This window comes from Zootoca vivipara, chromosome 1, assembly GCF_965207765.1.
Source record: "Zootoca vivipara chromosome 1, rZooViv2.hap1.1, whole genome shotgun sequence".
Classification (NCBI taxonomy): Eukaryota; Metazoa; Chordata; class Lepidosauria; order Squamata; family Lacertidae; genus Zootoca; species Zootoca vivipara.
The window spans coordinates 44,351,359-44,376,471 of record NC_142582.1 but is presented as its reverse complement, the minus strand read 5'-3'; the positions used below and the strand labels follow the sequence as shown (position 1 = coordinate 44,376,471).

The following is a 25,113-nucleotide window of genomic DNA, read 5'->3' as shown; positions in this document are numbered from 1 at the left end:
CCAATGCACTGAGCTTGAATCCTGGCAAGATCCAGGCCCTGTGGGTGAATAGTTCTTGTATCTAAGAAATCAGCCAATTACCTGCCCTGGATGGGCTTGCACTCTCTCAGAAGGAGCAAGTAAGAAGTCTAGGGGAGACCCAGGCTTCTCACTGGAGGATCTTGGGGCTAGGAGCACTTTGTATCAGCTTCAGCTAGTGTGACATCGGTTCCTGGACCAGGATAGCCTGATCACAGTACTTCAAGCACTTCAGATTGGATTACTCCCATGCAGGTGGGTGTTTCCTTGTGTTTGGCCCAGGAACTGCAACTACTGCAGGATGATTGCTGGCAGGAGAGAGAGACTCTGCTGAGGGATGAGCTGCCAATTTGTTACTGGGTGCGTTACTATTACTATATAAAGCTTTCAACACCTTGGGACCAGTTTGCTTGCCCCATATATATCCACTTGACTGCTTCAATCCATGGCACCCCAATTACTGAAATACCCCCACAATTGGGCTCTCAACCTCACAGTCTTATCATGCACTCCTGTAGTGTGCAATCACAGCATGCTGAAGTGACCCCTATGCTGCTGGATGTGTGAAGGGCATCTTAATAAACACAGAAATTAAGATTACGCACCTCCAGCAACACACAGTGTCCGCAGGTGTGTGAAAAGCTCCCAAGCAAATTCCCTGATGCTCATCCATCCTGACTTCACAGAGTATATACCGTCTTAATCTGCTGACTTTGATTTGCTCTACTGCTATCAACACAGATCAGCATTTATCCAACCCTACGCTTCAGCTGCCCACAACCTCCAGCATGAATAATAAAAAGCTTAGCTTGGCGCTCGTTATAATCTTGCAATCTGGCAGGACGTACAATCAGTGTCGCAAACAGCTGAGCCATCATTGGGGCAGAACCGACTCTCCGTCTTCTTCCTGCCAAACTGGAGGTCATGAGGGTCAGCAAGCTGAGCGCGGCAGGTGTAGCGGAAACGCTGTTCTTGACGAGCTCCACTCTGAGTGATGTTGGTGGGCATCCACGGAGTCCAAGGTGTGTTTCTTCGGACCTCTGGGCAGGCCTCTGGGCTGCAGGTTTTATACTCCTACAGAAATAGGAGAAAACGGGGGAAGGACGCAATTACTAGCATTTACTTGTGGGCTTGCAGCTTTACCATTGCACTTGGGGGACAATGACATTTAAGGAACAATAAGATAATCCTCTGAATATTTGACTCAAAATCACAAAACCACTGAAGCAGTAATAAAGCTCAGAATGTATATAAATCAAGGTCTGGTATTGCTTCCAGTTCTTTAACAGTATACAATGCTGAGGCGACAGGCCTACGCATGTGTTACATACGGTACCCATACTCATGCATGCAAACGAATTCCATAGACAAAGGCCCGGTTGGAGGCATTTCCATGCGCTCTGGCTTCCATCACAGTGTCCCGTTGCGCCAGAAGCGGTTTAGTCATGCTGGCCACATGACCCGGAAAGCTTTCTGTGGACAAGTGCAAGCTCCCTTCTTACCTAGCTCCTAGGTCAATTACATGTAAGCTCCCTCTCTTCTCTTCTCTAAGCACAGGTGTATAGGACAAGTCCTAAAGAATTGAGGAAAAGAGAACATAATAAAACAGCAACGAAAGCCTATCTGAATGAAAACGTACCACAGCACAGCCTGGGCAGGAGTTTCCATTTTCACAAGACCTCTGCCTGGAGTGCACCCCTCCACCACAATTTGCGCTACATTTATTCCAAGGGCCCCACGAAGACCAGAAGATTGGTAATGGGCATGGACTGTTCTCATTGCAGAACCTGAATGGAAACAAAATTCCAGGGAGGGAAATAAGGAAACAATAATGCAAATCAGTGTCCTGGAGCACCCCAAAGGAAAGTTGTAAAAGACTCCGCAAGGAACTGTTCGCACCAGGAAGAAAAAGGCTAACATCAGGCTGAGTAGAAATTCAACTTCAGCATCACAAGTAAAAAGATGCAAGACAGACAGAAAGTTAGTTGTGCTTTAGACCTACTGAAATCAATGGGAAATAAATTTTGAGAAACTGGTCCTATTTATTTCAGTGGGACTAATAGCATTACTTACTTAGTCATAATTACTTACTTACTTACTTAGTCTGGATCTAATCCATTCTTTTTAGTGTCCATTCTGGAGGGGCTGGATATTCCAGCAGGCTGGTTTTTCCCCCAATTTGTAATTCCTGCATCTTAACTATTTAAATTATTTACACTGCTTTATCTATGGCAGCAGCTTCTAAGTTGTTTGCATAGTCAGGCACGTCCAACAGGTAGATCGTGATCTGCCGGTAGATCACTGGATGCCTGTGGCATCACTGGCTCCCCCCCAAAAAGCTCAACAACTTTGTCTCCCCCCAAAAAGGCTCAACAACATCGCCCTGCATCCCAAAAAAGCAGGGCTTTCCTTCTCCCTAAAAAAAGCTCAACAACTTTGACCTGAACCCCAAAATGGGGTAGATCACTGCCCGTTTTCAAGTCTGTGAGTAGATTGCAGTCTCTTGGGAGTTGGCCACTCCTGGCATAGATGAACAATGAATGAGATCTCTTTTGTTTGTCGTTTCGGTATTACGGTCATACAAGTTTTCTATCCTGTTTAAAAACTGTAATACTACTATTTCCTTTTAAAAAAACACTGGATGGTCATAGCAGCAGAGCAACATCATAGGAGCTACAATTGACTTACGTTTGCCAAGTATAGCAAACTATCCTGCAAAAGACCCATAGATAGTTTATACCCAAATTAGATGTGCTCATAACCTACTACTAATGCTCACATTGTACCATTATAATACGATATTTTTTTCTGGCATTGCCTGGGTGAAGAAAATAAAAATGTTTTAAAAACAGATACATCTTTATAAGTGTGTATTGACAGTACTGTCCATTAACTTAAGACTTAAGCCTTAAAGCATTGCAAACTAATTTAGGCTAGAAATCCAGCTACTTGTAATTAAACTGGCGTCTTTAGGATCCCAAATTATCTAATAATCTGATGCCAATTACTCTAAAATAAATGGCTGAACTATATTATTGTTAAGCAAGTATTATGCTGGTTTTAAGTAGCCAAGTCCTTGTGAGAGTACAGCAAGTTGATAGATTTGATGGAAACTGGGCAACCATCACTGTGTACGCAACACAATGTTATCTACTGTCAATATGCCTCCATCCTTCAGAGACTGTTTTGAATAGACTTATTACACAATTATTTGTGGTCTTAAAAACTGAAGTCTAGTAAGTTTGCAAAGCTAACTATCTCCCTTTCTGTTTGCAAACTTTCCCTTTTTGTATAGGAAATAGACATACAATTCGCTTCGTTTGTTGTTTTGTTCAATTTATATTCTATGCCTGCCATTTGTAACTGTGCTTTAAGGTTGTAAAAACTGCAAAAGACATGTCAGTTCCACTTTGTTCATTTGGACTTACCTCCCAGCTGTGTGAACCCACAATTTAGTACAATCTCCCTGCCTCCTCTGCAGTTAGAAAGCAGTTTGGCCAAACAGATCATATTCATCTGCCCCCAGGCTTTCTGGATCATTTCCCCAGGAACCCTGGTCCAGGTAAATGTGGCATCCAGCTGTGTTCAGTAGCACTTCCATTGAGTTAATTTTATTTTTGTCCAACTACTTTTGCCGATTTTAAAAATAAGAAAGCTCTAGCTCCACTTCAGTCATCACATAATAGAATCACCATTGCTATCACTACTTCAATGGAAAAAATGAAGTTATGTTTCCAGTAGTCACAGATCTAATCAAACATGAAGATATACAGAGCTCAGACTAATTAAACGAAGTGTCTTTTGCATTTGCAATTCCTGAGCAGGTTTTTGTCTGGAACTTTAGCTGGGGTACTAACAATATGTTTTTGTTTTTATTTTGGCCTAAGAGACACATTCATCAATGGCCAAACCTCCAAGGGCTGCAAAACAATGGTGTGTGTGGCCACTCCACACTCTCACATCCTCACAGACACACTAAGGCAAAAAGCTTCCCCTCAGCTAATATATGCAGGTCAGCTAAGAAGAGGGAGTTACCTCTGCCTTCCTGCTCATCAATTTGATGTCTGGGGGAGGGAACACTTGTATTCCCGTCCCCATTTCAGTGCTGGGTCCCTGTCCTTTTTCTTTGCTTTTTTGCCACCACCAAAATTAGTGGGGACTTGGGGGCGTGATAAAAATTAGCTTGGGGAGCCAGATCAAACCTCAATTTTTAGCAAGTCCAGCTACAAAATAAGCTGGCTCTCCCCTTCTTACCCTGTTTAACAACTTCTCCACTTCTGTTAGCACTGACTATTTTAGTTTGCTGGTGGGGGGAGTGGCATGCCATCTAAAAACTATTAACTCTCCTATGAAAATGTAGCATATGTGCAGTTCTCCTTTTAAATATGCATACTATTTTCTTTCTCTATTCATAGCATAGCATGTGTTATGGCTAGAGCATCCTTATGCTCTTATTTCACTTCTTGAGCAAATTTTTATCTCATCCTTCAGCAGAAGAGCTCTAAGACTGGCTAACAGCTCCCATTCTGAATAGCAAGCGGCAATATTATGTAGCACCATAGCATACTTCATTGAAAAATTCAGGTTTAGCAACCTCAACAGCTTAACAATGGCATACTTTCTTTAAGTTATGGGCCTTGTTTCAAACTATTATTTTTGACATATGGGTGTGCAATACAGTAACATATTTATATTTATTTAAAAGGTCTGTAAGGCAGCTTTATAGGCAAAAAGGAATAATTATGAGATCAATATAAAAACACAATATGACAATGATGAACCTAAAACACACATAATGTAAATGAAATAGTGAAGACTAACAGCAGCAGAAGTAGAAGAATACAATAAATCACAATCTCATTCACAAAAGGCTGGGGGGGGGATATTATTTTCTTGTTCCCTGAAAGATTAAAGAATGGGTGCCAAACAAGTGTTTCTGGGGAAGTGTTCCACAATCAGGGCAAGACCCTATCCCCAGTTGCCACCTGCCTAACCTCTACAGGTAGGGGCACCAGGAGCAGAGGTCTCAGGCGATAATCTCAGTGAGTGGGCAAGTTCATATGGGAGAAGACATCTGGGATGGGTCCCTAATCCATGTGGTGTAATGAATCCTTCAAAAGAAAACACAAGAGCTCTGAGCCAAAAAAAAATAGTCTCATAGAAGTTTAGGGATGGGGAACGACTCTCACCGCTCCTCTCTGCTTTGTCCGACACAGACCCTGCCTCCGTATCGCGGAGCAGGGTTGCTGCACGACCTCTGACGGACCTGAAAGCCAATCCCACAGGAAGTGCTGCAGGGGGCCCAGGACGACCATGGTGTCCAAGCTCCATTCCTGACAGAGGGGAGGGGGAAGGAAGAAAGATAAAACATGGTATCTGGGTTAATTATTATTTTTTTCAACTTTAATGCTAAGTTTAACACTGCTGGCTCTGGAGTACCAACAGGTTGCAGAGACTGACTAGCACTACGAAGCACGCTTCAATAGAGGTTAGCCCAAGAAACAGACAGAGATTAGGGTTAGAATTCTGCATGTGCTTTTTTTTTAGTCTTCCCCAACTTTTAAATTTGAGCAAACAAAATCCATGGCAATTTCATGTTGAACAGATTTAAGCCTATGCTAAACATAATAAGGGCAGGAGAGGGTTTCATTTTTATACCCTCCATTACTCATAAATTTGCAAAGTTTTGTATCATTTCTTGAGTTCCTTATGAAACCTTTTTTTAAAAAAAGATGTCACGGTGTTGCAGAAAAACCTGCAGAAGCAAATATGTGGGATGCTGGAAACCTGCAGAAGCAAATATGTGGGATGCTGGAAGAATTACAAAGGGTTGGGCATAAGAGATGAAATATGCCCTGACCTCACTTAGGCATCTTCAGAAGCAGTATTTGCCACACATAATAAAGCTTTATAAGCACTGAATCATTTATTTATTGTATTCTAAAGACTCAGAATGCATTACATTTTTAAAAAACAACAATGAAAAACTAAAAAACAGACATAATTGCATAGAATAAAATAAAAAAACACAACAGTTTAAAACCTCAGTATTTCCTTAAGTATAAAAACAAGACAATTTATTTTTATGGACATTTGAAGATTACTCTTAGGATTAATAGAGCATTCTATTGGTGGACCTGGAATATGACAAAACAGACTGCTAAACCATCTTTGAGGTGCTATTTCTCAAGAAACTTTCCTCCAATTTCAGGTGTTCTCCTTGCCCAATACTTGTTCAAATTTCTCCTCATTTTACATTTGTGTTTTAGCTCACAGAACCCTAGATTCCCAAATGATGTGTTAATCTCAGGCCCATTTAATAAAGGAAAGACAGGTACTGTGGTGGTCAATTATTCTGAAAATGATTGGAACATATTCTTCTTTCCTAGAGTAGGTATGTGTCTTTCCATAGAAATGCTTTTCACCTCAGTGGCCCTGACCAAGTGATAGAGCAACTATTTTCTACAGTTCATTCTCAAGTCCGTATCACATACTGTCCTGTTTCTTGTGGTCCTGAAAGTTGAGCTGGTGAACAGATGTGTTGATTTTCCAAGACTGAATTAATAAAAAGTGTTTGGCAACCAGTGGGTACCTGGCAAGGCACCAGCTGCAGCAGGAAGCTTAAATTAAAACCTGCGTAGCCTTCACGGTTTTCAAGTCCGTTATCAACTCTCCCATTCTCTTGGCACTGTTCTCTTTTCTTTCATAAGAAGGTGAGGAAATAAAAAAGGACTTCCATACAAGCACTGATATAACCCATGTTTTGCCTATTGTTTCCTTGACCATCTAAGAAAGACATGGTACCCAAAACTTAAAATATGTGATTACAATAAATGAATAAGTACTTTCTATCACACCCCTGAAAGTGGGTAGGGGGAAGCCACAGAAATCAAAACCACCAGTATGCAAAACTCAACTAATATATTTCTAAAACCATTCCATGTTTTGTGTGTAGTTTTAAACCCTTTTAAAATCATCCATCCATACAGCAAAACATTTGATTAGCCAAATGTTTTGGATAGTTGCCATGTCATTTGGATAAATGAAGTTCTACTGTATATGCACATATTTTGTTTTGAAGATTAAGATTTTTAAAGGAGGAAGTCTCAATTTATATTCAAAGTGTAGACAATCTTCAAGGTTTTCATCAGCACTGTGGCATCTGCAATCTTAGATCTCATAACTAAAACTCTTCTTTAAACATTGTAATGAAAGCCTCACAATGCCATACGAAGACAGTTAAAATTGAAATACTAGACCTACAATGAGTGTAAGATGATCATATGGCTGTATTTCTTAACAGTCACTGAATTTTAACACTGAATGCATTTCTCATCCACTTCCTACAGGCCAATCTTGTGGTATCCCACACTTTTAGAGATCATGTTGTTGGCAATGATTAAATGATTGCATCAGCTGCCTTATGTCTCTTGCAGGCTAGAGGATGCTCCACATGGTAGAATTCTACCAGCTGTAAGAATGGCTGATCAAGAGCACAGAAAATGTAAACGAAGATTTATTCACAAAGGCCCACATGCTTGCACTGGTATGCTTTCAAATTGCTAGGTTGGCAGAAGCTGGGAGAGAGCAACAGGAGCTCACCCCGTCACACAGATTCGAACCGCCGACCTTCCGATCGGCAAGCCTAAGAGGCTCAGTGGTTTAGACCACAGCGACATCCGTGGTCAGCAACCACAGATAGTAGTTGCTACACAGAAGTGTCTACACAAGCCTGAAGAAAAAAGACAGACTAAATCCCGCCAGGTGTGACAGATAAGATGGTCAAATTGTACAATGGCATCCCTACAGCTTACAGTGTGTGTGCATGTGTTAGATCTCCCCAAAATAGTTTTTCCTATATCTAAAATGGATATGAATGCAAAATGTTCAATAAAGATATGTGATGGGGACTGTGAAAGTGGGAGAAAAACACACATGCAATGTGGTAATGATGACATTGATTCAGGGAGCACAACAGATGCAAAAGCTAGCTCTCAGTGATCCACAGCAAACAAAAGGGCTGCCGGTTGTACACAGCAAGCTACACCAGTGTTTCTCAACCTTTTTTGGGCCAAGGCACACTTGTTCCATGAAAAAAATCATGAGGCACACCACCATTAAAAAAGTTAAAAAATTTAACTCTGTGCCGCCCTATATTGACTATATAATTATGACTGTAAGAAACACTTGCCAATTGCTGTGTTGGTTGCAATCTCCTGTAATAAGGCTTCACAAGCCGCTGATTTCTCTGCCAGCACAATCCTTTGCTCAGCAAGTTTCAGGTTGAGCTCATCCAGCCAGCTTCTTTAAGTTTGTCTAAAACCACCCTCCCGTGGTGGTGGCTGTTGAGAGCTGCGCTCGCCCCGCGTCGTGACCCAGCCGGCTTCCTTTCCGGCGGGTCAGTGTTGGTTATTGGTGGCCGCCAGGCACGTGACAATGCAAATCGCCCTTCTCGTCGCCGCACGTCGCGGCACACCAGCCAGCGTCTCGCGGCACACTAGTGTGCTGTGGAACAGCGGTTGAGAAACGCTGAGCTACACAATATCAGAAAAGGCTGAAGCTGCCCAGAGTGGCTGGGGCAACCCAGTCAGATGGGCAGGGTACAAATATAGTATTAGTAATGATAATAATAAAGGACCACTTTATCATCATCATCATCACCACCACCATTTATTTATTTATTTATTTAAGCCAAGCTTTAAATGATCAGCCATTCATTTTTTTAAAAGATTGTTTATATTCCTTTCACTTGCTTCAGTATTTAAACAGTGTTAGGACTCCCATGATGCCATCTGTTAAGAGGGAACTATCAGAAAATGCAAAGTGTAACAATTATGTTTTTATAATTTAGTTGTACCGCAGGCAATGTGATGTATTACTTTAATGAAGTTAATGCAACTCTCTTGCATTAACTATCCTTTTATAATGTTTATATCCGCACTGGGGAATCTGTGGCCCTTCATAAGATGTTGGGACTCCAGCTCCCATCAGCCCAAGGTAACCTGACCAATGTGAGGGCTGGTGAGTGTGGCAGTCCACCAACATGGGGAGGACTGCTGCTCCCCATGACTGGTTTATCTGTAACACTTTGTGTGAGGTACATAATGAATATGCTAGCAAATGCCCACAAGCCAGGTATGTTCTGTGACAATTCCTGTTCTGATCACTGCTATCACAACTGACTTGGAAGAACCCTTGTAGTATAAAGTGGTGATTCTAGAATTCAGACTCGTAATGGGGGTGGGGTGTAATGGGGGAGAACCAAGGGTGGCATTTATTCCAGATTAATTACCCCAATCTATAAGTGAGACCTTGAAAATGATTTCTTTGCCAATAATTTCACAGTGTCAGGTTTCCTAGTAAACTCACTTGGTATTTGATAAATCCCTCCAGTGACACAATATTTATTTTTATTATGCTTCTATCCGTGTCCTTTCTCCAATGACATGAGGGCAGTATACTTGGCTTCCCTCTTTTATCCTCACAGCAACCCTAAGAGGTAGACAAGGTTGATAAATAGTGACCTCAACTATCCCAGTGAGTTTCATCCCTGTGTGGGGATTTGAACTCGGGTCTCCTAGTGCCCTATCAACTATATAGCAGAATATTAAAGTTGTAACAACATTGCTTCTTTTCCTGTAACCCCCGCTTCTTCGTTTTAAGTTACTTTTGTGCTCTATAGATGAGATTGACCAAGAAAGAGGCAATAACAGTCAGTAGACAGATGAAAGGAATAACTTTTCACCCTTCTTGCATATACAAGACATAAAAGACGTTCAGGTACCTTGAGCAATTTGCAATCTCTATTCTGGCTCCTTCACAGTCACGTCCACCACACTGAGGCCGAGGGCTGTTACACGACCGCGATCTGCACATGCAGGAGCCTGTGCTGTCACCATCTGAGTGTTCACACGGTTGCCATGGGGACCAGGCCCCCAACTGGCCATCCACCATCAGATTTTTCACCTAATTTAAGTAAAGAGAAGTCATCATGGTGAGTCTGTGCGTTTTAAGTTGCCCATGAGGGCAAAGTTGCAGTAGAGGCAAAGAGATGTCTGAGAATCTTTCCTACCCCTCTCTAGAAAAAAACTTCCTCACAATTCCATGCTGCATACTACAGGCAGATACTCATATTTAGCAAAACATAAACTAAGGAATGAGCCCTCACTACCAGGGCCAGCCCTACCATTAAACAGGGGAAGGCTATTGCCTCAGGCAGGAGATGCTGAGGGATGGGCTGTAAGGTGGAACAAGGGACAGAGTTGTGTGTGCTTTGTGTCCTGCTCTGTACATCCCTAAACTAGCCCACCACCCTCAGGTGTAGCAGAGAATGCAGTCCTGTTGCCAAACTGAAAGTAATATTCAACTCATTCATTCAATCAGATTCTGCATGTTAAATGGAGAGGGTACTATTTTGTCCCCTGCCTGAGGCAGCAAAATTTCTTAGGCCAACCAAGTTCACTACATAGTCACTGTGTGTGCAGTACCCTAGATATAAGTAAATAAATATCCAATGAGAATAGAACACTTAAATGAGCAGCACAAGTTCTTAAGGTCTGCTTCTGAACTCTTAATTTCAGCTGAAATTTAAAAAGCAGCAGCAACCATTTCAGTTTGTGGCTTCCACATTTCAAGTCAGCATCATTTTGACCACAGCGCTACATGTGTGTTGTACCAAAGTGCTTCATCTGTGCTAGATAACTTCCGCTACTCCCACAGTGCACCCTGTGTGCACACAATATAACGTCACAGGTACAGAAGGTAAAAAGGATTTGGTTTTAGAGTTCCACACATTCCTCTTAGCAGAAGCTTTTACCCAGGGGTAGGCAACCTAAGGCCCGGGGGCCGGATGCGGCGCAATCGCCTTCTCAATCCAGCCCACAGACGGTCTGGGAATCAGCGTGTTTTTACATGAGTAGAATGTGTCCTTTTATTTAAAATGCATCTCTGGGTTATTTGTGGGGCATAGGAATCCGTTCATTCCCCCCCCCCCCAAATATAGTCCAGCCCCCCACATGGTTTGGGGGACGGTGGACTGGCCCACAGCTGAAAAAGGTTGCTGACCCCTGTTTTTACCTCTCAGGGGAAAGCTAGAGGGGCACTTGCCCACAGACCAGCTCGTCACCTGTACGTGTTTCTTTTTGTAGAGGCACTTTCTCCATCTCTCAAGAGAATCAAAACACTTTATCTCTTACCCAAGGCTACTCCAAAAAAAATAGTAAGGCATTTAGGTTTACAAATCATAAGTTTCTATCTCCAACTTCTCCGCTCCTCTCTCTTTCTGGCACAGTTAAGCACTCCCTTGGCTCTTCCTATAAGCAGCCACCCCACCCCCACCCCATCTCAAGACTATGAGAACTGACATGGAAGTAATTTAGGTTTGTCGTTATGCTCATCACACTGTAGTCTGAGGACTTTAAACATCTGTTGCAAAGCTTTGTTTTCACCACACTCTAATTCAGCAGTACACAAACAATAAGCACCATGGGGGAGTCTTGTGCTGAGATTTCTCCGCTCTGGATAATGCTCAGCTGGACTACTTGGCTTAGTTAGGAACATCACATATTTAAGCAAGATGAAGACAAACTGGGCAAGATTAATAGCAGAAACATGACATGATTAAATGCTGAAGAAGCACATAATTTTCTTCTTCTTCTTCTCTGGCACAGAGGAGGATGCTAGGAGGGAAAGCCTTATTGCACCCTAACTCTCCCATCTCAGCTAACTTGTCCTTCCTGTAATTAATGGGAGATGGTGGTGGTTGCCCACTTAAAGGCTGCATTATTAAGAGGGGATTTTTTTAGCAAATTCACAGAGCAAAGGTCTTACTCACAGTTACAATATGCTACATCCAGTTTCGGAGGCAGCAGTTCCTAGGAGATCAGATGAGGAGGGCAATTACTTTCAGACTCTGCTTGTGGGGTTTTCAACAACCATCATGCTGGCCACTGTGGGAAGCAAGATTCTGGACTAATTGAACCCTTGGTCTGAACCAGAAGGGCTCTTCTTTTTGTTCTCAGAAAATAAGCAGGTCAGAATTAATAAAGTAATGGAGAAGTGTCCTGTGTAATTCAGCCCACTTCTAAACTTGTGATCTTTCATGTGTAGAGAAGCTTCTGATTTTCCTGTGTTTGGGATTTTTCACCAGATTTTACCAGGTCCAATTTACTCTTCTGGTTATGGAATCATTCCATACCTTCTGCTATTTTTTCCAGCTTTCATTTCTTGGATTTGAAGCGGTGATCAATGCACAGGTAGCAGTAGCAGTAGCAGTAGTGTTTTAAAGAAAAGCTTATTTACTGGCCTTTGAAATCTATAGTGATAAACGTATGACAACCTGTGCACATCACACCTTTTCTGCAATCAAGAGAAACTGACAGGGCTTCTACTGTGTTTTCCCGAAAATAAGACACTATCTTATATTTATTTTTCCTCAAGAAGACACACTATGGCTTATTTTCAGGGAATGTCTTATTTTTATTACGTGTCCAGCCTCGCCTCTTCCTTGGCGCCCTCCAGAACTGCACCTATCACTATATCTTATTTTGGGGGTATGGCTTATATTGCGCAAATGTTTAGAAATCCTGTTACGACTTATTTTATGGGTATGTCTTATTTTCTGGGAAAGCGTAGGAAGCCTTGCCAATTTCACCACTATCATTTGCTTGCGCGCGCGCGCACACACACACACACACACACACAAAGTGCTGTGGCATGCACCTGTGGTGGTGTATGAACATGACCTTTTGAAGAAACAAAGTGCTATTTGTCTTGGAAGGCTATTTGGGCAAGGAAGGTGACCCAGCTGCTTCCTTGAGGCAGACAGCAACCAATGAGCCTGTCACCACAAACAAGAGAAGGAGATCCATGCATGGAAGCAGGATTTTGCCTGTATATCATTTAGCAAACTTGGCCCTCCAGATGTTTTGGGACTACAACTCCCATCATCCCAAGCTCACAGGACCAGTTGTCAGGGATGATGGGAGTTGTAATCCCAAAACATCTGGGGGGCCGAGTTTGCCTATGCCTGATTTATTGGATCAAGAACCGTCAAATGTAAATTAGGGGCACATAAATCTCAAACACCAAAGTGGTGCTCCGGAGTCATTGATATATGAGCACATATGTGAGAAAGCCACTCAAAATATTACAGCAGGGGGCTTTGTAGGATACTATTTATTGGCACTATTAGAAGTACTTGAACCAATCCTGTCATGCGACCAGGTAGACAAAGCTATAGCACAACTCCAATCAACTTATTTGTGACAAGGCAAATAAGTTACTTGTGCACATTATTATATATTTACACCATGTTTTCAATTTTTCCTAAATTCAGCAATCTGTTTTAGCAAGGAGAGAAGAGACAGAGGGCTGGAATTCATGGAATAGGGTGGATTGTGGGACAGAAGAGAACACAGGAGTCAGACCACCAGGTCCATCAAGCTGGGTATTGTCTACTCCCAACTAGCAGTAGCTGTTCGGGGCTTCAGGCAAAGTTTGCTCCCAGCCCTTCCTGGAGATGCTGAGCATTGAACCTGGGACCTTCCGCTTGCTAAGCAGATAATCAGTCACTTAGCTATGGCTATTCGAATCTCGATTGCGCTCACATGTTTTTCCCATCTGCAAAGAGTTTACTTGCATTCTCAAAAGTCTAGCTCTGATCATTCAGCCTCCTAAGCATTCTCCACTTATGTGAACAGGGAACTGTGCTCATGCACAAGATCTGCACCAATGAGTGTAAAGCGAATCCGGATCAGGAAAATGAAAGCTTTTATAAAGATACCAAGCTACTTTGAAATATTTTTGGCTTTATTTGCTTTAAGATTTAACCAGACAGAGGGCCTTCTCGGTAGTGGCACCCGCCCTGTGGAACGCCCTCCCAGCAGATGTCAAGGCAATAAGTAACTATTCTACTTTCAGAAGACAACTGAAGGCGGCCCTGTTTAGGGAAGTTTTTTATGTTTGATGCGGTACTGTTTTTAATACTCGGTTGGAAGCCGCCCAGAGTGGCTGGGGAAACCCAGTCAGATGGGTGGGGTATAAATAATATATTATTATTATTATTATTATTATTATTATTATTATTATTATTATTTAAGATAAGAAGCGGGGCACGGATAAAGATGTAACTCTAAGTCCATGTGTGTTCGCTTTAATTAAAATAAATCAAAAAAACTTCTTAGCTTTTTTTTTTAGACAAGATGCTTGTGGGGTTTTTTGGGGGGTTTTTTAAAGGAAGTTTTGCTTTATGCCGGATGCTGCTCGGAACAGAGTGTTGCAGCCTGCACAGAACCTCTGATCCAGCAGAGCTGTTCTCATGTACTTTGCTCAGAAATCAAGGACATAATTTGGTGTAGTGCTTTAATTAAGAAGCACAGAAAGGAAAAATAAAAATACCAGGGAATGTGAGAAACAATTATTGGATTGTAGCTGGCATAGAGAAAGCAACCACATTTTAATTAAACAAACATGGAAAATTTCAAAACAAATCAATTTTACATGCGAAAACCCTATTTATTTATTACCCACCACCACCACCACCGCCTTGAACAACATATGGATTATAATTCCACCCTTTGGGTTGTAGCAATTTCTTTAGAATAAATTGTTTAGGATTCTGATTAAGAAAATATGCACTGATCTAGTCAGAAAGCAGCCCTCCTTAGTGGCTCCTCTGTAGTTCATGCATTGCCAACCAGGGTTTTTTTAAAAAAAGAGTTGGGGAGAGATTTAAACACCATCTTTAATAGAATTAATTTCTGAAGCCTTGATCCAAGTAATAGAATCCTCCATTAATCACAGCCAGCTATGTCTTATATGAAGAATAAGAGCCAATTCCTGCATGCCACTCAAAGCATAAATTCCTAATGGATCTCAGAAGACTGCCTCACAGAGAAAGGTTCTAAAACAAGAATAACAATTTATTTTTTAAAAAAAAAACATTAAAGACAGTATCACTTCAGAGATATGGTGCTTTCGCTAGAAAAGCTATTTGAAAAGGTGACACACCCCTTGCTCTGCAAGTTCAACGCTTCTTGTCCAAAACCTTCGTATTGCTGCTCCCATGGTTACAACAAGCCTCCCATATACATTCCTATATTTTCAGCCAACATCACTACCGCCAGCTTTATCCTGGACTCCCAAGAGTGTCCTCTTATGACTTCCCTCCCTTAGTGTCTAATTGGAAGTAGCAGCAAAAGGGCCCTATAAAAAGAATTTATGAGGCTGCACTAATACACACATTTTCCCCTACAGGCAGAAATATTGCTTTGCTTTATCCTATTTCTCTTCACAAAATGGTAGGGGAAAATGAAAAATGAGTCAAGGAAATATACTCTTCTTTTCCGGAGAGGGGAGGAAACCCCCTGTGTGCACCTCATTTTTCAGATTTGTGGTGAAAAGGAAACAGCTAAAACTTTATTTTCTCCATGGAATTAAGGAGGCTTAATCTCACATGGTCCATAAAAGAAGAAGCCCAAAGCCTGCCCCTGATTGCTTCCAGAATACAGTGGCAGGGTGGGGGGAGATAACCCAATATAAGAATTGGGGTGATAAAGTTACTTCTGGATATCCTAAAGCATGGGTGTCACCTTCCAGGTGTCAATGGGCTCCATGATATGAAAAACTTCATTTTGTGTGCCGGCAGGGTTAGGGGGTGGACTGGAGCAAAAGCTAGTTGAATAATGAACTACTAGCAAGAAATGCAAGCTACTAAGAATATTAACACATCTGTTCCTCTTATTTTCTCCCCTCACTCAACCCTGCTGGGGAGGTGGATAGGAGGATGACTATACTACATCCTGCCATTATCCTCCTGTATCCATGTTACCTTAGAGCAGCAGGTAGTAGACTTTGACAGAGTGCATCTGTATAATTAAAAAAAAACCAGCAGCAGCAGCAACTCTATAAGCCTCCTCAAGTGTAACATTAAGACACAACAGACAGGCTATTTTTCCTGGCAGTTAGTGCATGCCTTCAACCTAATGGCAAGCAGCTCATAGGAGGAGAGTGGGCTCACTGCCACAGCAGATTACAGAAATGTAAATGTCTTGCAGAAGGATTAGGTTACACCATTGAGCTTCCCACTGATTCTTGGCCCAAGTGATGGAGCATGGTGCTTCCCTTTACTGCATGGAGGAGATGGGGCTAGCATAGCTTGCCACTCTTCATTCTTGCCCAGTGTAGATAAGACATGGCAGGTCAAAGTAAATGTATAACATGTAGCTTGGCCCTGGAAGAAGGGGTAGAAGGGCAAGAGAAAACTATTCTTTTGTATCAGCCTGAAGCTCCTAGGAAGGCCTTTCTAACACCTGGAGAACCACTGACCTAAAGTTAGCGGCTGCTAACTTTTGATACCACAACCAAGAGTGAAAACTCACGTAGATGTTGTGAGTTTTCTGATGGTGACACAGCGTCCCATCTCACTTCTTTTGCAGAGGACCTAAGTGGATGACCAGAGAAGGCTCTCAAGGCACAGTACACAGAGAGACTGCTGAAGCTGAATTGGTGTAGCCCTGCGGACTGCCACAACAGAGACCACCTGGGAGCCCCACATATGCTGCTCTGAGTTCTTCGGAGAAAGAGGAGGGAAGAAGTGTAATAAATGAGACATCATTACCCAAGCTGAAAGCCTAAAGTGCATTGGAGTCACAGGCGTCTTGCAGGGGAAGGCCGTACCGGAGAGCACATGCTACACCCAGCAGCCCTTTGCTTCCCTTTACACAACAGTCAGGCCGGCCATGTGCCCTGCATACACCTCCAAGTTACAACCATAACAAACTTGAGCAGCTGCATTACCACCCGGACTTCCCCTTCCTTTGACCACAGTCTTCCTTACAGCAGCATTAAGTAATTCGCCACCTGCTGATGGTTAAAGCGATAGCCACATACGGTGCACATCAGCACTGTTCAATTAAGTCATAATGTGCTTTGAAGTGATCCATGAAGACTGCCAGTTGGTGTGTTAATGGCTGCTAAAGGTGTCTTTACGGCTGCTGCCCAGGATGTGCAATGTAAAGGGGGAAGCGGGGGAGCTGGATTAAGATGGCCCTAATTGGAATGAATGCTATGGCCTATATTTCTGCATCGCGCACACACACAACTATGACTGCTGTAGGGCCTTTAATAACCAACCATCCCATCACCCCCGCTGCTCTACAAGTATGTCATCAGGTTCCCCACTCCTCCTCTGCACTGTTAAGAGGTAAGAAAAAGATAGCACTAGTGACATGTTTGATGCACAAGCTTGTAAGAGATGTGCACTACTGTTTCTCTTCATCATTATCATCATCATCATCAATTTTATTTATACCCCACCCTCCCCGGTCAAAACTGTGCTCAGAGTGGCTAACATCAAATATATAACAAATTAACATAAAATCAGGCAATCAATTAAAATACATTCTAAAATCAAATCAGAATCAAAGTGAAATCCAATCAGATGGCAACCCGCAAATTAGGGTTGGGGACCTTAAATGCTCACCGGCCTGTTTGTACTGATCTTATATGAGCCTGTGAGAAAAGTTGGGGGCCACTTTCATGCAAATTCTTATAAGGAGAGAGGGGGAGTCAGACTGGACCCCGACCAAAGGCCTGGCGGAACAGCTCCATCTTCCAGGCCCTGCGGAAAGATGTCAGATCCTGCAGGGCCCTGGTCTCTTGTGGGAGAGCATTCCACCAGGTCAAGGCCACGGCCAAAAAGGCCTTGGCTCTGTTCGAGGCCAGTCTTAATCTCCTTGAGGTCCAGGACCTCCAAGATGTTCTTATTTGCAGACCGTAAGGTCCTCTGTGCAGCATACCAGGAGAGGCGGTCCCGTAGGTACGAGGGTCCTAGGCCGTATATGCAACTTACATTAGAAAGCCACTCATGATTATACACCTGGCTCATACATTGCCTTTGCGGCACAAGCTTTCTCTTGATCCAGTCCCACACACTTTGATAACCTATCAAAATAGTCAGTGTCATACAAAAGAAGACAACAACAGCACCATGACTGGTAGACTGTGAGGCCCATGTCTAGGGCCCTGCACTCTTTGGGGTGTCCCAGAGTCACTGGCAGATGACAGTGTGGTGGGAAACTGGAGTATTGTTAGCTCTTGGGTGGTTATTCTGAGTCTGCCAGTCACTGCAATTTTCCTTTTTCTTCCTTTGAGCAAACCAACAACATTCAGTTGGGCATGCACTCAGGGAAGCACTGGCAGAGCTTCCAGTGCACCAAACATCTTCTTTTCCCACACTGTAGTGAAATGAAGGGGATGTGTTGTTCTGGGGGTGTTGGGAGTGGCTCAAACTGCAGCACTTCACTGAGCAGAACATAAAGTTGAATGTTTTGTTTTGTTTTTTAATACAAGGATCCCTGCTCTTCCTTGCTACAGCCTTGTGAAGTAGGAAAGGAACAGAGTGAGCAAAGTAGCAGGGGAGGAGAAGGAAGCAGGTGGAGTGGCAGTGTGGGAAAGCAGGGTCAGGATAGTGGCCAGGGTGGCACAGCAGAGCTCCTGAACAAAGAAGCCACGTGGCAAGAGTAAGCTATGGAACTCTCTCCTACAGGAGGCAGTGATGGCCCAATAAGTTAATCCATAGCTACTAGGGATGATGCTTTTGCCTCCATGGTCAGAGGCAGTATGATTCTGAATACCAGTTGCTGGAAACCATGGGAGGGAGGGGAGACTGCTCTTGTGCTCAGGTCCTGCTTGTGGGTTTGGCCACTGTATTCTTTTTGTGTTTTTTAAGGCACTTTTTATGTTCTTATGAGTACAATGACATGGCTGCTACCCTTCACACCAGCACAGCTGACCTCTGGCACCAGATGGTAGCCATGGTATTGGAGGAAAACACAAAATCACAACCACCCATCATTTCCCCACATCAGGGAGGTGTGAAAACAGACTGTAGGGAAGGGTTGCGCATTTAGAGAAGAGAAACGTATGAACTAAGCTATAATCATTCACTGCCTGATGTGGCAAGAGCACAATTTCTTGAGCCAGTGATGCTGCAGTTAACTTTTTTCAGCATGCATCTCTAGGATTCCTCTCTCCAAGATAGGATGCACAATAACAACTAAACTTCTAAATTGTCTGCATATTAAACATAAACCTTCCCATCCCTGGTGTCATTTCTAAAACTCAAAGGAGTCATGAGGGGCCATTTTCAGCAGTTTTCAAAGACCTTGAAACAATGATAGTGAGAGGAGCTGAAAGGCTCCCCACTTGGCCAGGCCAGACATTTTCCAAGCAGAGGATTAACACTTCACACACCTATCAACAGGCAGAGGCATTAAGCTGAAGGAGATAACAGCATGTGCAGTCAAGAAGCACTATATCCCAAGAACAGCACAGGAAGGTTATAAACAGGCAATCCCTTAAAACCAGCTTTGGTAGGGTGGGGGAAAGAAAACGTAAGCTTGCCAAGTAGAGGATGGATTGAAGGAATGACTAATGCTCTCTAGGGGAAAAAATGAGCTTGGGAACCAAGAATGATAAGAAGAATAAACATCCTAGCATTGCAACTTAAAATCTAACTGGCATGATGCAGATATAACCCTCTGCAACCTTAGCTATATACTGCCTCAGCATGCTAAGCTGCATCACGGCAGAAAGTAACATTATTAAAAGGGGGGATGCATTTGTTCAAGGTACAAACCATGCAAACACATTTCGTCACAATGGCTTTGCCATCTCAACACTTCATCTAAATTTCAAATTACTAAGCCACAGATATGGTGCCCTCTAGATCAGGGGTCAGCAAATTTTTTCAGCAGGGGGCCGGTCCACTGTCCCTCAGACCTTATGGGGGGCCGGACTATATTTTGAAAAAAAAAAGTATGAACGAATTCCTATGCCCCACAAATAACCCAGAGATGCATTTTAAATAAAAGGACACATTCTACTCATGTAAAAACATGCTGATTCCCGAACCGTCCACGGGCCGGATTTAGAAGGCAATTGGGCCTCATCCGGCCCCCGGGCCTTAGTTTGGGGACCCTGCTCTAGATGTTTTGGACTACACCTGCCATCAGCCCCAGCCAGCTTGGCTAATGATGATAAAGGATGGGAGTTGAACACATCTGAAAGACACCACTTTGGCTACCCTTGAGCAAGACTGCCATGCAAAAATTGCTACCATTGCATAAACAGCAGTTGCAGATACATTTAAAGCAGAGTACACTTTCCCCCCAAAATCATGGGAACTGCAGTTCACCCCTCACAGAGCTACAATTCCCAGCACCCATAACAAACCAAAGTGATGGGATTCTTTGGGGGAAATAATGTACTTTAAATGTACAGGGTGTGTGCAGCCACAATCCATTTTCATACCTTTAGCCTTACACCAACTGCAGTTCCCAGAAGAGAGGGAGCATGATATATGGATGAGTGGTTTAGAAAGAAATCATACAAACCATAGTAATATGATTTTGTTGCCCCCTCCCACACCATCTATATACTGTATATAAAAATGTAGGCATTGCATGCACAGAGGTCACAGCCTTTCTCCGTAACCACTGAACTGTAATATAACAAATTTGGCCACAACGTTCCATGCCCATCAGTGAGGGATCTGGCTTAAAAGTTTTTCAAAAAAAAGCAAACCTTTCATACCTAAAATAATGATTAAACACCAAAAAAAGTGGCGCCCAAATTAGATGTCACCAGCAGAAGCTCTGAAGACTCCAGCAGCATCCAATAGAAAGGCTGCTGCCTCGAAAGCCGCGACACCAGATGGCATCACAAAATTCCACAGCAACCAACTGAAAACAGGCCTTTTGCAGCAACAAGGCTCAACCAGCTGAAAACAGGCCTTTTGCAGCAACAAGGCCCAACCAACTAAAAACAGGCCTTTTGCAGCAATAAGGTCCAACATTGCCAAGTAGAGATAGGGGCCTGCCTGGGGGGGGGGGCTGCATAGGGGGCAGGGATAGGCAATGGGTCAGAACAGGGTGGGGAGGAGACACAGGGATGAAACCTGCCCTCTCCACAGTATCTCGCCTCAGGTTTGCATACTAGGCTGAGTGGATTTAGGGGCCTGCCTGGGGGGAGGATGTGGGGGGGCAGAATAGGCCGCAGCATAGCATCAACTGAATATGGGCCTTTTACAGGGCCGTGCCTTTGGGTAGAATAAATGTTATTTCACATAACACACGTGGGTAGGGGAGTCAGGGTTGGGACAGGGCAAAATGTTACAGAACACGCACATTGGGGGAATGATTGTGTGCAAAATGAACGGGTCACAGGGATAACCCGGGAGGGGGGTTGGACGGAGTAGAGGAGGGAAATCACAGGGGTAAGTGGGGGGGTTAGGGGGAGGAGAAGGGAGAAATCACAGGGATAAGCTGGGGTGAGGGGGAGAGGGGGCATAATAGGTCATGGATCAGGACAGAAGTTGGGGGATTCACAGGGATGAGGGAGGGGGATGAGGGGGAAATCACAGGGATAAGCTGGGGGGTGAGGGGAGGAGTGGGGGAATCACAGGGATACGTCATGGATCGGCACAGGGTAGGGGAAATCACAAAAATAACCCACAGCAACGCGTGGCAGGGCCAGCTAGTGGCATATATATTTGTACCTGGGAAACATGCATATCAGCAGGGGCATAGCCAGGATCAAAATTAGGGGGGCAAGGGGCGGGGCCAAGGCACGGGGGAGGGGCCACAGTGGGGCAAGGAAATCCATGTCGTTCAGGGGTGAGGGGGTGCCAGGAACAGCCCGAAATCGGGCTGCTCCGACCCCCTCCTCCCCCTCCGCGATCGGCAGGGGCGAGGGGGCACCAGGATCAGCCCGAAATCAGGCTGTTCCGACCCCCTCCTCCCCCTCCACGATCGGCAGGGGCGAGGGGGCGCCAGGATCAGCCCGAAATTGGGCTGTTCCGATCCCCTCCTCCCCCTCCGTGATCGCCGGGGCGGGTGGAGGGAAAGTTGGCTTTCCCTCCACCCGCCCCACAGCTAGCCAGGGAGAAGGGAGACGTCCCTTCTAGCCGGCTGGCTGTGGGGCGGGTGGAGGGAAAGCCAGCCAAACGCTTTGCGCAGCTCTGGGGCTTTCCCTCCACCCGCCCCACAGCCAGCCAGGGAGAAGGGTGACGGCAGCGGGCAGTGGGGCAGGCTGGCCAGCGGCCCTGCTTCTAAGGGGGGCAACTGCCCCCTCCTGCCCCCCTGCCTATGCCCATGCATATCAGACAGGCGACAGAGCTTCCCTCCATACCTGTGTCATCAAATCTCTTGAAAGTGTGCCCTTGGAACACATTGAGACATCAGCTGCCTGACCCGCACATTTACAAACTTCACTGCTGCAGTGTGGGAAACAACTTCATAGATTTATTTATTCTTACGTTTATATTTCACCTTTCTTCTATCATGGAACTCCAGGAAGCCTCCCAACCTGTAGGTCTCCCAGCCTGGCACTGATCTGATTCAAACCAGTTTAGCTTCCACAAGGCAGTGGTCTCATGTGCCGTCAGCACATCCTGCGGTGTGCAGCAACTGTTCAAATTTATCAACCCCAAATAGCATTTGTCATACATCTATCCATTACTGGTTTAACCTTCCACTTACAGGACACTCGGTAATATTCTGACTCCACAGGCTCATATTGGAGCTGTCCTCAATGGTTGTGCAACGCTTCTGCTTCCTATCCCAGCCGCAGTATGGGTCCCTTGCTCCCAGGCACTCACTGTGTATGGGAAGAGAAAAAAGATAAGCGACATTTCACAGATGGAAACTTTAAAAATCAGTTACTCAAGTACAGAGCTTCTGTGCGACAGCTGTCAACTCTGCAAGGAAGGTTCATGATGAAAAAATAACAAGGTGATGACAACTCTCTCTCCCCAAGAAAATATCACTCACACAAATCAAGGATTAAAAGCCCATTTACTCTCTTCCAAGGCCCGGTAGATGACAAATAATTGCTTTGCAAATATAGTCAAAGAACACTTGTCCTTGCAAATAATGATGCATTCGTCCATTCTCTTACAAAGAGCCTTCTGTGACAATGTTTTCTGAAACAACTTGTAGGGGCTAGACAAGCAGAAAGAGCAAGTGGGCCAATATTAAAGGTTATTAGCTTTGGCGTTTAAAACAAGAACAACAATTTCAGCACTTTTATTCATGATCTCATGCCGCCAACCTGAAACAGACACGGTTAGTGTTACTCAGAAGTCTTTTTTGGTGGTGCTCAACAATGGATGTATTCATTTTTATGTTCATATAGTCTTGCGTATGCAGTCCCATTCTGTGATTCATTAAAGGAAAATAACTGTTAATACTTTCAAAATACAGTGAGGGTCAAAGATCAAACTCAAAATTATTTAGGAAAGTGATGTCAGCAACCTTTCTACTCTGGAAGTATCACTTCTGACAGTGAGTAACGGAGCACACATGCTGCTAAACGCAACTTGCTATATGACGTAGCTTCAGGAAATTCAGAATTCACATTTAGCATCACTTGCGAATATACCCTTGTCCAGTCGGTGGTTCGAATCCCCGCGACAGGGTGAGGTCCCATTCCTCGGTCCCAGCTCCTGCCCACCTAGCAGTTTGAAAGCACTCCAAAAAGTGAAAGTAGAAAAATAGGTACCACTCTGGCGGGAAGGTAAACGGCATTTCCATGTGCTGCTCTGGTTCGCCAGAAGCAGCTTAGTTATGCTGGCCACATGACCCAGAAGCTGTCTGCGGACAAACGGCGGCTCCCTCTGCCTATAGAGCGAGATGAGCGCCGCAACCCCAGAGTCGTTGGCGACTGGACTTAACGGTCAGGGGTCCTTTACCTTTAATTTAGCCTTTCCTTTAGGTCATTATACGTTTTCACTTACAAAACCAAAAGTGGCTAAACCACGCCATATGAAAATAGAAACAGTACTACACTTTTAAATTATCATATGAAAAGTTGTGTGGCTTTCCTTATTTAGACTTCCTGTGAATAGGCAAGGAAGGGACTTAGCTCATACGTTCAGAGAACAAAGAGTCACAGTCTAGCTTTATCTTCTGGTTGTTTATCTGTAGTTCTCCCTGTGGCAGTTTGTTTGCACAAAGCCTGCCCTACCATTAGGCAGGGTGAGATGGCTGTCTCAGGCAGTGGACTCTGGGAAGAATAGCTTTGAAGGACAGGGCTACAAGGGTCCCACAGTCTGCCCTGCACCATCAAAGCTGCCCTTTGGATTCTGTCCATTGTCAGTGTTTACGTAAGATTTTGGCTGACTTCTGTTCAAAGAATGCTCACCTGGGGTGGGGAATGCCCTTGGCCTCAGGCAGCAAAATGTATTGGGCCAGCCCTGTATTCTCCTGCCCCTCCCCAAATGCTAAGGGCAGCTTGTTCTGAGTGAGTGTGTGTGTGTGTGTGTGTGTGTGTGTGTGTGTGTGAGAGAGAGAGAGAGAGAGAGAGAGAGAGAGAGAGAGAGAGAGGCATCCAACTATAGACAAAAGGATGTCCTTCCCTATGGATATGACTTTGATCCCTTCCAGCTTTCTCTGTTTATTGGAACGATGCCTCCAGTTTTGAACAGGCAGAGCTAGCCTGCTTTTCACATAGTAGGGTGTAACCTGTAGCCAAAGTGAGAAACAAATGCAAATGGACAGTTGAAAGGGTCTGTAACTATGTTTTTTTGGCTGATCCTTTGCAATCATGCAATCAAGCTGCTTCAGTCCTTTCCCAAAGCCTTAGCAAAGTCAATTAAGCCCGTGGCATTAAACCAAGGTGAGGGCGGGGGCACATCCAATTCAGGCAAAAAAAGGGAAATGGGGAAATGAGATTTATTCCAAGCCAAGACATCAGTATGATAAGTGAAACACCCACCCCTCCCCAAAATCAAATGAAATGAGATGTGAAGTATTCACATCCAGAAATCTTTGAAATCCCATTAGTTGGTAATCAGCTACAAATGAAAAAGCGTGTCCCTTAAGCATAGCTGAACGAAGTCGGATGCAGTACCAGCCTATACTGATTCCAAAGCAATTTGCCCCAGAGCAAACATTAGATTCCTTTCTGCTGCCAGGTGTAGGAATGGTTTTTATTATTATTTACTAGTCTCCAATTTGCTCTTCCTCCGCAGAAGGACGTCTGCCTTGTGATTTAGGCATGGGCATACAATAGCAGCATCTCTCTTGGCTGTTT

General features: G+C 44.0%; 1 protein-coding gene across 5 annotated transcripts in view; it reads right to left on the bottom strand.

Moving 5' to 3' along the window:
* The window catches only part of SEMA5B (semaphorin 5B), a 360,750-nt gene that overhangs the window by 20,697 nt on the left and 314,940 nt on the right, over positions 1-25,113 (bottom strand). For 4 of the 5 annotated variants that reach the window (XM_035128943.3, XM_035128952.3, XM_088662252.1 and 1 more), the window contains 5 exons: positions 22,560-22,677; positions 9,803-9,984; positions 5,208-5,351; positions 1,658-1,805; positions 867-1,092 (listed from right to left, as the gene is read on the bottom strand). In XM_035128943.3, the coding sequence (XP_034984834.2) occupies positions 867-1,092; positions 1,658-1,805; positions 5,208-5,351; positions 9,803-9,984; positions 22,560-22,677 (818 nt within the window). The remainder of the gene's footprint in view (positions 1-866; positions 1,093-1,657; positions 1,806-5,207; positions 5,352-9,802; positions 9,985-22,559; positions 22,678-25,113) is intronic. The other variant, XM_088662258.1, reaches the window with a different exon arrangement.